The sequence below is a fragment of the Limulus polyphemus genome, unplaced genomic scaffold, assembly GCF_000517525.1.
Source record: "Limulus polyphemus unplaced genomic scaffold, Limulus_polyphemus-2.1.2 Scaffold6150, whole genome shotgun sequence".
NCBI classification, from domain to species: Eukaryota; Metazoa; Arthropoda; class Merostomata; order Xiphosura; family Limulidae; genus Limulus; species Limulus polyphemus.
The window spans coordinates 1-12541 of record NW_013671760.1 but is presented as its reverse complement, the minus strand read 5'-3'; the positions used below and the strand labels follow the sequence as shown (position 1 = coordinate 12541).

The 12541-nt window shown below is 33.2% G+C and overlaps 1 protein-coding gene across 1 annotated transcript in view; it reads left to right on the top strand.

Annotated features, from left to right (window-relative positions):
- LOC106473409 overlaps positions 1 to 12184 on the top strand; it is a 36684-nt gene extending 24500 nt beyond the window's left edge. Inside the window, exons 6-12 of the mRNA XM_022401859.1 lie at positions 536 to 650; positions 3063 to 3115; positions 3333 to 3460; positions 5792 to 5939; positions 6576 to 6634; positions 11388 to 11518; positions 12066 to 12184. Of these exons, the coding sequence (XP_022257567.1) occupies positions 536 to 650; positions 3063 to 3115; positions 3333 to 3460; positions 5792 to 5939; positions 6576 to 6634; positions 11388 to 11518; positions 12066 to 12173 (742 nt within the window). The 3' untranslated portion in view covers positions 12174 to 12184. The remainder of the gene's footprint in view (positions 1 to 535; positions 651 to 3062; positions 3116 to 3332; positions 3461 to 5791; positions 5940 to 6575; positions 6635 to 11387; positions 11519 to 12065) is intronic.
- The last annotated feature ends 357 nt before the right edge of the window (positions 12185 to 12541 follow it).

Below are 12541 nucleotides of genomic sequence, written 5' to 3'. Positions count from 1 at the left end.
ATTGTTTTCTTTTCTAATAAATCGTTCATGATGTCCACAGAACCTGTCTCATTATACAAATTACATACGTAGATGTTTAAAATAACATGCATTTCTCAGTTTGACAGCACTAAGTGTATTTGTATTCCACCTTAATAATAATGATGTTATTTGTTACAAAATATGCAAACATTTTGGCCAACACTGTACATGGTAAATCATGAGTAATAAAATATCCTGCACATATAAGAATGTCCAAATCTATGAAATTTTCATATGAACAACAGGAAATATTCATACTTTGCTTATATTTGTTAATAACTTTGGATAATGTATAGGTAGTACGTTGAATAATATTACTTGGTTAAAAACTGCATACAAATATAAACGTAAGAAATAGACAATGGTTGGTGTTAATTATATAATTTTTCTTCGTGACATTATTTCTTCTGAAAATTCGAACTAAAACAGTGTTAAAATTATTTGCTTGTTATTGTGATACTCGTAGAGATTTAGTCTATTTTTAAATATTCTTATAATTCTAAAACTCTTAAAGTGAACTGTTTAAAAATGCTAAGACATGTATTCATTATGTTTTCCTGTCAAAACTTATAGGTGTTAAATTACCTGAAGGAGTTAAGGAGTCTGCTCACGTTTTTGGAACTACTCCGGTAAGAGATTATTTCACAGTGATTTAAATATATAGAGGGAACTATCATGTAATCAAACCTTGGACATCGCTGTAAAATTGTTTGATTTTGGATTTCAAATAAATTAATAAACGACTAACTTCAGATTTTACACTGCATATATTATTTTATCAAAGTATCAACAGTAATAAATTTTAAATAAATCAGCCCTATATTTGATTGATTAGTGGTTTTAGTTTTCTATACATGCACTGCTTCTATATATTTTCTATCAAGAAATGTTTTCGTTCTTTCCAGTGCTATAGATGTAATTACTTCTGACTGGTAAGTAATATTTGTTTAGTTAAATGATATTCGGCAAAACGCAACAATTGCTATTACCTCAATTATGTCCATAGCATTTTCTTAAATTCTAAAACATTATTCCCTGCCAGTTTCTAGAGTGTAGTGTTTACAATACATAGGCCATGTTCTGAAATCCTGGAATGGAGTATTTTTTACCATTTTCTCTAATTTAATGCTCACTATATATATATATATAGAACAAGTTCGGAAATTCTGAAATCTCACCATTTTATTAATTACCACATAGAGAACATGTATTAAAATAGTGGTATGGATTTCTTTCCTAGTCTTTTCAATGTATTATTTACCACATTGAGAACATGTATTAAAATCCTGTAATGGAGTACTTTTCTAGTCTTTTCAATGTATTATTTACCACATTGAGAGCATGTATTAAAATCCTGTAATGGAGTACTTTTCTAGCCTTTTCAATGTATTATTTACCACATTGAGAACATATATTAAATTCCTGTAATGGAGTACTTTTCTAGCCTTTTCAATGTATTATTTACCACATTGAGAACGTATATTAAAATCCTGTAACGGAGTACTTTTCTAGTCTCTTCAATGATTTCCCTGGATTTCTCTGCTAGCCTCTCTAATATTCACCATATATAGAGGGTGTACTGAAATCTTGGTATGGGGTTCTCTTTACCACATTGAGAACATGTATTAAAATCCTGTAATGGAGTACTTTTCTATTCTCTTCAATGATTTCCCTGGATTTCTCTGCTAGCCTCTCTAATATTCACCATATATAGAGGGTGTACTGAAATCTTGGTATGGGGTTCTCTACCAGTCTCTCCAGTGTATTATTTACCACATTGAGAACATATATTAAAATCCTGTAGTGGAGTACTTTTCTAGTCTCTTCAATGATTTCCCTGGATTTCTCTGCTAGCCTCTCTAATATTTACCATATATAGAGGGTGTACTGAAATCTTGGTATGGGGTTCTCTACCAGTCTCTCCAATGTATTATTTACCACATTGAGAACATGTATTAAAATCCTGTAGTGGAGTACTTTTCTAGTTTCTTCAATGATTTCTATGGATTTCTCTGCCAGCCTCTCTAATATTCACCATATATAGAGGGTGTACTGAAATCTTGGTATTGGGTTATCTACCAGTCTCTCCAAAGTATTATTTACCATATACAGGACATATTCTGAAATGATGGAATATAATTTTCTGCCAGTCTCTGCAATGTAATGTCCACCACCTACAGATCACGGTCTGAAATCCTGAAATAGTTTTCTTCCAGTTTTTGGAGTGCAGTGTTCATCATATAGAGAACATGCTTTGAAACCGTAATATGGATTTCGTTGCCAGTCTGTTCAATGAAATGTCACCAGATACAGAGGTTGTACTGAAATCCCGGTAAGGAGTTCTCTGTCAGTTTCTCTAATGTAATATTCACCACAAACAGAACATGTACTGAAATGATGGAATAGCATTTTTCTACCAGTCTCTGCAATGCAGTGTTTACCATATGTAGAACATGTGCTGAAATTCTGCAGTAGAGTTCTCTGTTAGATCCTCCAATGTATTATTTACCACATACAGAACATGTGCTGAAATTCTGCAGTAGAGTTCTCTGTTAGATCCTCCATTGTATTATTTACCATATACAGAACATGTGCTGAAATTCTGGAATAGAGTCGATACACCCAAAAGAAAGCTAAAACCAAATCGTTGATGAAAATAATATAAGTAGTGTAGTGTTTGAAATTTGTTCTTTGTTTATGTGTTTTATAGTAAAAAAACTTTATTCAGCATTACTCACTTAAAACACCAAAGTTTTGGATTTTTTTTTTCAAAAGGAACTCCAATCTGATATCGAAACTTTAAGAGTACACTTTAATTGAACCTTTTACTGCAAGGGGTAATTTTCAACCATACGTAAAACTGACACAAATAACCGAAATTCTATCATTTGAGTAATTATAAGGTCAACTTATTAGTAACGGTAAAAATGTAACTGTTTTCAGTTGCATATTGAAATCAATCCCTGCACTAATTTTCTGAAAATTACATAAAAATCTATAAACAGGAGGTCTACAATTTTCTGTTTTTCTTTCTTCCGTAGGATGGGCACATCTTCCATGTCGCTGCTGTCACCATTCCCGGGTTATGCTCCAGGTAACTTGTGGTTCGGAACGATTATTTAAAGCCGGATCAAGTTGTGTTAATAATACAACCCCATTTTTCTTTCTCTTCGGAGAAAGTTTTGAACTAATCTTAGCCGAACAACTGAACTAAAGTCTTCAACTGTGTAACTGTAAAAAAGAGATGTTTCAGTTTGTAGATTTTTCTTTTCTCTCGCCAGGATTAGAAAGAAACTGTGTTTCCTTTTCAGGCTCCATTTCGGACACCTGAGTAGGCCTAACGGGCATATGAATGGTATAACGTCTTGTAGCTCCAATCTGCTGGATATTCTAGGCTATGATATTATTTGTGAAAAACCAACTTATTGTTTTTCGTCTGGTAAGTTAAAATCCTAGTCAAAAAGTGTAAAAAAATAGTTACAAATACTCTTTAATTTCGTTATTTATTTTTTAATACGCATGATAATTGTTTTGCGTTTGACTTACGTAAAATTTTATATAAACGTTAACCCTCTATTATTTGAAAATTGAATAAAAAAAAATATATAAACAGAAGTAACAGAAAAAGAAAAAATAGTCATTTATTAACTATAATCAAGTTCAAATAAGAGTTTTACGATAATAAAGGATAATGTATCACAGAGGAGGGGACGAACGTTTTAAAATATTTTTGATCGTAATAGATATATTACATTGATTTTATTTTTATTGTTATTATAATTACACTTAAAATAGAAATATTTCTTTATATAGTATAGGACGAAAATATAGTGATATTAATCAGATATTCTAGTTTTCTCTCTCCATTTACGTCTTAATCAATGTTCTGTTCATAGTTTAATTAGTATTATCCAAGTTTACATTCTTAATATGTTGTTACAAAAGTTCGCCAGTTTCACAGCAATACAAAATGTACGCTAGGGGCAGGAGCTCGTGTTCGCTTTATAAGAAATGACGAAAGGCCATCATTTGATATCAATAAATAACTTGCATAAGTATTTACCAGTAGCGACTTCGGTGAATTTCGTGGATTCAAACACCTATTTTCTGTTTGCCAGCACCTTAATTGTATAGAGTGTTTCTCAACCTTTTTTTGCTCGTGGCTCCCTTTTGAGTTTGACTTATCTCCGTGGCCCTACCCTTCGTAGACGCTATTACTTGGGAAAAAAAAGTTACTTTATTTCCATACTGTTGATTTATAATATATTTATAATATTATTTTTACAATATTGTATTGTTTTTAAATATTTTGTTTATAACATACTGTTTACTTATACAAGTAAGAAATATTGAACACTTGAAAGTTTTTGAATGTTTGCAGTGTGGTCAGTGATAAGCGACGATCACCTCTCTTCACAACATCAAGGCGGTTACGTATTTTTGATAGCCAATAAGTCACCCGACTAAAACTAAATTCAACCAGATAAGATGTGGAAAAAAGCGATAAAATACAACTTTGCATTCTCCCAGATCTGTGGAAACTTATTAGATATTTCACTACTTATCCAGAAATAATGTTTGTCACGTTTGAATCTAGCGTGGGCTCTTATATCACTCTGCTGCTCTTGAGAATCAGTCAGAAACATTCACAGATATCAGACAAACATTTTTCTTGATAAAAAAGTTAGCACAAAGGATCACATATAAAGTGTAATAAACTTAAAATAAGACCCAAAACTTGAGCGCTTTCGAATAGTTGACTATTCTTCTTCAGGAGAACAAACATTTTAGATGTTACTCGAGTACTACTCGTGTCTGGTAACTTGATTTCTGAGCTGTGGGGGATACGTGGAGAAGGGAACATTCGATTTAATTTTAAATATTTTATTCGGGCAGTGAAGTTTCGGTGGTCCACTCAGAATGTACCATTAATTTTCCATCATTCACGTGTGGTCCCTTAGAAACATGGCGTGGCCCCCAGTGGCCATATGGCCCACGTTGAGAACCACTGGTATAAACTATAACAATAAAATCTCTTTGAAATACTTTCTCATTTTACCTACGCTTTCGGGGGAAGAGGAAGGAGGTACGATATAAAGTTAATTTTGTACTATTGTTAAAATGAAAATAATTGTGAACAATCTGTTTGTGAAGTTTCCATCTCTCAGTGGAGTTACAAAGTGTTGATAACGTCTCACATATTGTACTTGAATATTACTAATTGTTATTGAAAGATATATTTCTAGCATCTGACTTACCCACATGCGGACACTCAGATATACAATCTACACCGACTATTATGGAATCACAAGTTTATATAGTAAATGACAGATAAATTGTTGAAAGTTATTCCCATATAAACTTGTGTTTCCATAATAGTGGATCTAAACTTTATTTTAGATTACTTTACACGGTATTCACCACTATTAAAATTAGATACATACATTTTTACACCACGAAAATATTGCATACTTTTAAAGTCCCTGTATGTAGTAAAGGTCTGAATATAAAATTTTCTTTATGGACAAACTGATTTCAACCACATATATCCTTAAAGATGCAATCTATCTGTTTATGTTATTGTTGTGTTGTTTCTATAGGTAACAAGACCATCAATATACAAGTTACATATATCCTTACAGATGCAATCTATCTGTTTATGTTATTGTTGTGTTGTTTCTATAGGTGACAAGACCATCAATATACAAGTTACATATATCCTTACAGATGCAATCTATCTGTTTATGTTATTGTTGTGTTGTTTCTATAGGTGACAAGACCATCAATATACAAGTTGGTAAATCGTGCAACCATTTCGATTTCGTGAACAGCACTACCCAGGAAGATATAACTTTCTATCCAGTTACAATCAAGTACAATGAGAAACAAGCAAGTGGATTCGTTTTCTATGGGCGCAGGTTAGAAAATAAAAAAATAAAATAAAATAGGTTTTATCTGAAAGTGATGTTAACAACAAACTTATTATGGTTCTTTAACCATGTGGTAACGTAATGGTATTTAGACGTGTATGGTAACCCGATCTTTAATATTCTATAGAAAAGTATGATAGGCCGAAGACATTTAGATGATAAGGATATTTGTAGTAACTTGAGCAGTATATGAAGGTTGTATACACATGTTGTAACCGGATTACGATGATCTGTGTTGGACCTACGAAGACAAGTTTGTTGAGCTGCTTAGAACTTGTCACACATTTCATCTAATTGTATTAAACCCATTAACCTCACGTATGAAACAGCTGTAAAATATTGTGCATGACATGGTGTGTTTAAACACAGCTGTAAAATCACAAACATATATATATATATATACTATACATAAGTTAAAAATCAGTTAGACGTGTTATTTCCCGATTATGAAGCATTCTGAAAATGGAATATTACTTCCTTTGAACCGCTATCACATGAATGATTCTTTCTCACATGCTGCCTCTTGTAATATTAACTATTAGAAATACCAGATAAGTTTTAAGAGCATTATTTACGGCCGAAGGAGGAGCTTATAATGAAATACATTGTTTATTGGTTTTCTAGAAACTCCAGAAGAGCTGTGACGAATTTTCCGAAGGATCCTATAATACTGCCCAACCCCGGTGAGGATAACATGTTATTTAACCAATGTTCATCTTTTGGAACAATAATTTCTCTTTGTGGGATTGAATAATTAATTTTTGTAGAATTTTATTCTAATTTCATATTTTGTCTGGATATTTTAGAAAATGAAACCTAATATGGAAAATTAGAAGAAATCCATAAGACACAATCCGATAAATTATATAATAACTATATAAAAGCAAATTACGAATTATTATCTCATTTGGAAACTAAAATAGTAATATATTTTGTTTTATTTCTTTGGATTTGACAGTCGGAGTACATTAATTTATGTGCAAATAAACTGATTAATTAGGTTTTTCTGTTACAAAATATGTCACATAGAAACCTTGTTAATCCAGTTATTTTTGATTAAGGGTTTAGTCTTCCTAAAAGCCAGAACTTACCACCAGTTTTCACAGACTCTAGAACTTTTAAAATTATATGCCTCTACTTAATCATTCTTCTTGCAAGTTTCAGCACTATATGTTCCTATTTGACCTTTGCATGTTCTTACTGTATATTTTAGCACTAGTCGAATTTAACTTTTGTTTACAATCTTTTAATGTTGCTTGGTTGTCCTTTGCTCTTAATTATTTCTATTGTTTCCATAACTTTCCTCATTCATTTGTTTTCTGTTATTCTGGTTAGTTGTTCCATTTTCGTAGGAAATGGTTCTTGGTTTCGTTGGTAAAATGCTGTTACAAATTATAAATATTTTATCCTGTTTAGTCTGTATCCTATATTAGTTGACGCTGCGTGTTTGTGAATTTATTTGTTTGTCCGCGAAATCATCCCAAACTTGGCAGAAGGACTCCCCCGTACCATGGGGAGCTAATACGCACTCGCAAGGTCACCGAAGAATGTTGGTGGTCCAGAAGTAAGTTTGCAAGGTCGCTGAACTCGAATTATTGCATCGAATTTTGCGTTTCTGAAACCTTCGGAATTCCGGATGTCATGTTTGAACTGTTTTCATACTCACATTCACAGCTAGCGGGACCAAACGTCACAAACACCCTTAGATACCGCGGATGGATACCCTAACAGGGTTTGTTTTTGGGTACAACCACCGATGGTGTAGCTGTAGAAGTAATAGGGAGTAATGGAGGAGCGTTATCGGTATACTGGACTCTCTCTGAATCATGAGGAGACCTTTGATCCTCGCAGCGAAACGCATTCTTGTACACGTTTTTATAAGACTGTTTTCGGTGATACAATTGTGCTAATTCTTTGAGCTAACTTGTAAGGTATAGATTTGCTCGTGCGTTTTAGGTGGGTTTGTTTTGTTTGAACTTCGCGCAAAGGCACACAAGGTCTATCTGCGCTAGCTATATCTAATTTAGCAGTGAAAGACTAGATGGAAGGCAGCTCGCCATCACCACCCACCGCCAATGAATAGAGGGATTGATCGTCACATTATAACGCTCCCACTGCTGAAAGGTTTGTTGGGACGGAGATTCTAACTCTTAACCTTAACCACCTGGACATTTTAAGCGGGAGAATTGTAAAATATCAGTTTCTATAGTTTTATCGTTGTCGATAGCCGATGTGTCTAAAAATGGAAGATGTGTTTCGATATATTCTGTGTTAAATTTTATGCTTTCTTGATTAATGTAAAGTATTTGGAATAACTGAAAGAGTCCTTTCTTACATTTCACCAAGTAAAAGAAGCAGTCGTACAAATATATCTTTCAAATTCCTTAGAATTTATTACTGTAATGCTATAGTGTTTCTATATTGTGTCCTGTAATTAGGCTAATGTAAAGGTGGCATTAATAGGGGCGACTGAAATGCTTATCGCACACCTTTTTATTACTGAAAATACTGAAATATTTCAGTATAGGTTTTCAGCATTAAACGATCCAGGTAATGAGTGTTGTGGAACACATTTGAGAAGGTGATTTCTACGTCAAACGAGTCAGGTAATATGAGTGTTGTGGAACACATTTTAGAAGGTGATTTCAACATCAAACGAGCCAGGTAATGAGTGTTGTGGAACGCATTTTAGAAGGTGGTTTCAACATCAAACGAGCCAGGTAATGAATGTTGTGGAACGCATTTTAGAAGGTGATTTCGACATCAAACGAGCCAGGTAATGAGTGTTGTGGAACGCATTTTAGAAGGTGGTTTCAACATCAAACGAGCCAGGTAATGAATGTTGTGGAACACATTTTAGAAGGTAATTTCAACATCAAACGAGCCAGGTAATGAGTGTTGTGGAACACATTTTAGAAGGTAATTTCAACATCAAACGAGCCAGGTAATGAGTGTTGTGGAACACATTTTAGAATGTGATTTCAACATCAAACGATCCAGGTAATGAGTGATGTGGAACACATTTTAGAAGGTGATTTCAACATCAAACGAGCCAGGTGATGAGTGTTGTGGAACACATTTTAGACCTGGCTCGTTTGATGTTGAAATCACATTACATTCTAAAATGTGTTCCACAACACTCATTGATTTCAACATCAAACGATCCAGGTGATGAGTGATGTGGAACACATTTTAGAAGGTGGTTCAAGAAGTGGGAATTTTCTTACATAAATTTTTTTATATTTAGTAAAAGGTTGAAAAAGTTCGTCTAAAATCAATAATACGATGGTATCGCGATTATTGGTCTGAGTTTTAAATCTCATGTATTTGTTATTTTGACGTGAAAATTTGTTGAATTTGAACAAACTTCATTTATTGATTTCTGTTGCTTCCTTTCAGCAGACCGTAAGAGGTACTTGCTTTGATTTCAAATCCCATCAGATAATGGCTTCTTCCTCTGTAATTTGCTTTTATATAGTTATTATATAATTTGTGGGTTCTTAGGAATTGCTATTGATTTTCCATATTAAGATTCATTTTCTAAGACATCCAGACACAATTATTTGTACTGGGTTTTATTGATATTAAAATTATTTGTACGGGGTTTTATTGATATTAGAATTATTTACACTGGGTTTTATTGATATTAAAATTATTTACACTGGGTTTTATTGATATTAAAATTATTTACACTGGGTTTTATTGATATTGAAATTATTTACACTGGGTTTTGTTGATATTAATTAGAATTCCACCTCTATACGCTTCTCCTTGTTTGTTCTGAAGTTTCCCGAGGCTTGTTTTTTGTTCCCTGGATGGTTGTTTTTTTTACAGAAAGTCTTGATGTTGGTTTAAAGGCTTCCAGTATTTAATTTCTTTTATTAAAATGGTTGATATATGCTATAATTTTCACACATTTTTTCAACAAATTAATAATATAATGCCATGTACCTAGAAACGTTCCTAAAGAACAATTAATATCACGTCATAACTCCCTGAAGAGTCTGTAGATAACACGAAGTCCGGGTTGTAGTGATTTTTTTTCCTTTCATTGTTCTCACAGATTATATATTGAGAAATAAACCAGTAACTGAGACATCGACCTTTGTGTTTGAATATATTCCTGTCCAGCGAGTGTATATTTCCATATGTAGCTCATACAGTAGCATATTTTTTCATGCAGTAGTTCGTATTATTCTCCCTTTCAATCTGTATGAGTAACACGGGTACATAGAGACGATTTCGTAGGTTTTACTAATCTTCAACTGTACTTCTTTCTACCTTATGAGTAACACAGGTATATATAGATACCATGTAAACATGAACACCATTTAAACAGTTAAGTTAACATTTACATCAGAAGAAAAGACTGTGTTAAAAAGAGCAAGACTAAAACCTATGATGAAATGAAACATATTTATAATTGAAAACAAGCCTTAATAAAAATGTAACACTATATGACCAAAATAAATGAAATAACCAGAGTACAAGCTATAAATGTGACACATAAAACGTGTCCTGGGGATACATCGTCTATCAGTGTTAACCCCCATTCGCCAAGTCTTAGATGGGAAATAATAAAAGAGTAAAATAAGAACAAAATAAAATAAAAAAAGCAAGATGTTGGTGGCCACGTCTAAAACGTTGGACATTTATATTAATGTCTGCAAACAGTTGGGGGAAGGTGACCTGTTCACAGAAAAAATATATGGTCCTACTATTGGGGGTGGCGAGTAAAGAAACCCACCTCCTTAAATTGATATTCCAGCCCCATTATGGTAATAAAAGCTCCAGTTAATGAGGTAATATTAGTAGCACAGTAGAAAAATAAAACAATTTGTACTAGAATAATATAATCCTTACCGAAGCATCTGAACTTGTATAACACCCATCCTCCAGATAACTCTGTAAGGATTTCATTTTATTCTAGAATTAATTGTTCTTTATCTACTGTGTTACTTGTATTTCCTGACTAAATTGAACTTTTACTACCATTATGGACGTTGGAATGTCAACTTCAGAAATTCAGGTTTTCTTACTTCCCACTCCCAATGGTAGAACCTTTTTTTTTTATTTTAGAACAGTCACCTTCCCACAACTGTCTACAGATAGTAGAGGGTGATATAAATGTGGGACGTGGTGGACTTGAACATCCACATGTTACTCCCTTATTTTACTTTTGTTCTTCACCTGTGAGGCTTGGCATAGGGAGGTTAAGACGGTGGTATCCCCACTGTTATTTAAGTCCTAGTTCCACAATCACCTCCAAAGGCCAGGGCACGTTTTTGCATTTCCCATGTTATAGCCTGTGTTCTGGTAATTTCATTTATTTTAATTATACAACGTTATATTTATTTTAAGACTTCTTCTGAATTATATATATATGTGCTACTCATTATCTTAATTATAATGTTATATTATTTTCATTTCACATAGTTCACCAACTTAAAGAGCGACATCTTGTGGTATCATTCAGTGATGATGAATGCCTGAACAGTGACTTGACTGGTGGAAAAGGCTCTTCTCTTGGCAAGCTAACGTTGTTGGCAAAACTTAGTTCTGAAAAGGTATTTAGTGTGGCGAATGTTGAACTGATATGTTAACAAAAAGGGGCAAGAATTTCATTTCGAACGCTGTCAGCCCATTGTAGAAAAGCAAATAAATAAAAAACAAATTTTCAAAATAATTAAAGTGTTATACAGACAGACAGTCCCAGAAATCAAATGTTGCTTATAAATATTGATTCCAACGTTAAAAATATCATAGTATAAATATAAATAGGCACAAAATATTGCGCTAAAGGTTGTCTCACAAATGTGCATCCTTACCAAAACGAATTGGCATACAAATACGTAAGTAAAAAACAACAACAACAACAACAATCAAATTAGATTAAAACACAGTTCTATCATTCCCGATTTCAACACATTAACTTAATAGAAATCACTCCTGTAACTGTAACTCAAGCCTAGTGTTCTTGTGACTAAATTACATGTAACAAAGGTTATTATTTTTGTTTGTCTGGATTTTTGATTTATCATTAGACCTCTTAAATTCATTTCTTATTGGCTTATTGACTTATTAACTTAAATTTGCACTGTTTTATGTTTTTAGTTTTGTGTACCTCGAGGAATAGTGGTTACCAGTCGAGCCTACGAACTGTTCATACGAAGACCAGAATTAGCTCACGCTGTTAGGTTACTAGAAGATATAGCTTGGTAAGTAAACAAAGCAAAACTTCGTCTAAGGACTTGTTTTACGAATTCGTAAAAATACGTTGGGGCAAGATATCTAAGCTTTAGTTACTACAATACGAGATATAACAATTTCAGGTACAGCAGTACAAGGTATCTCAAAATATTCTTTGATATTTTTCCGAGGTTGGATGAAGTAGTAATTTCTATATTATAGTAAATTAGTCGTCATTTGTTTACCATGCTGAGTTGCTGTCGACAGTGAGTTAACCATCCACTGTTCACTGTGTTTACCATGCTGAGTTGCTGTCGACAGTGAGTAAACCATCCACTGTTCACTGTGTTTACCATGCTGAGTTGCTGTCGACAGTGAGTTAACCGTCCACTGTTCACTTT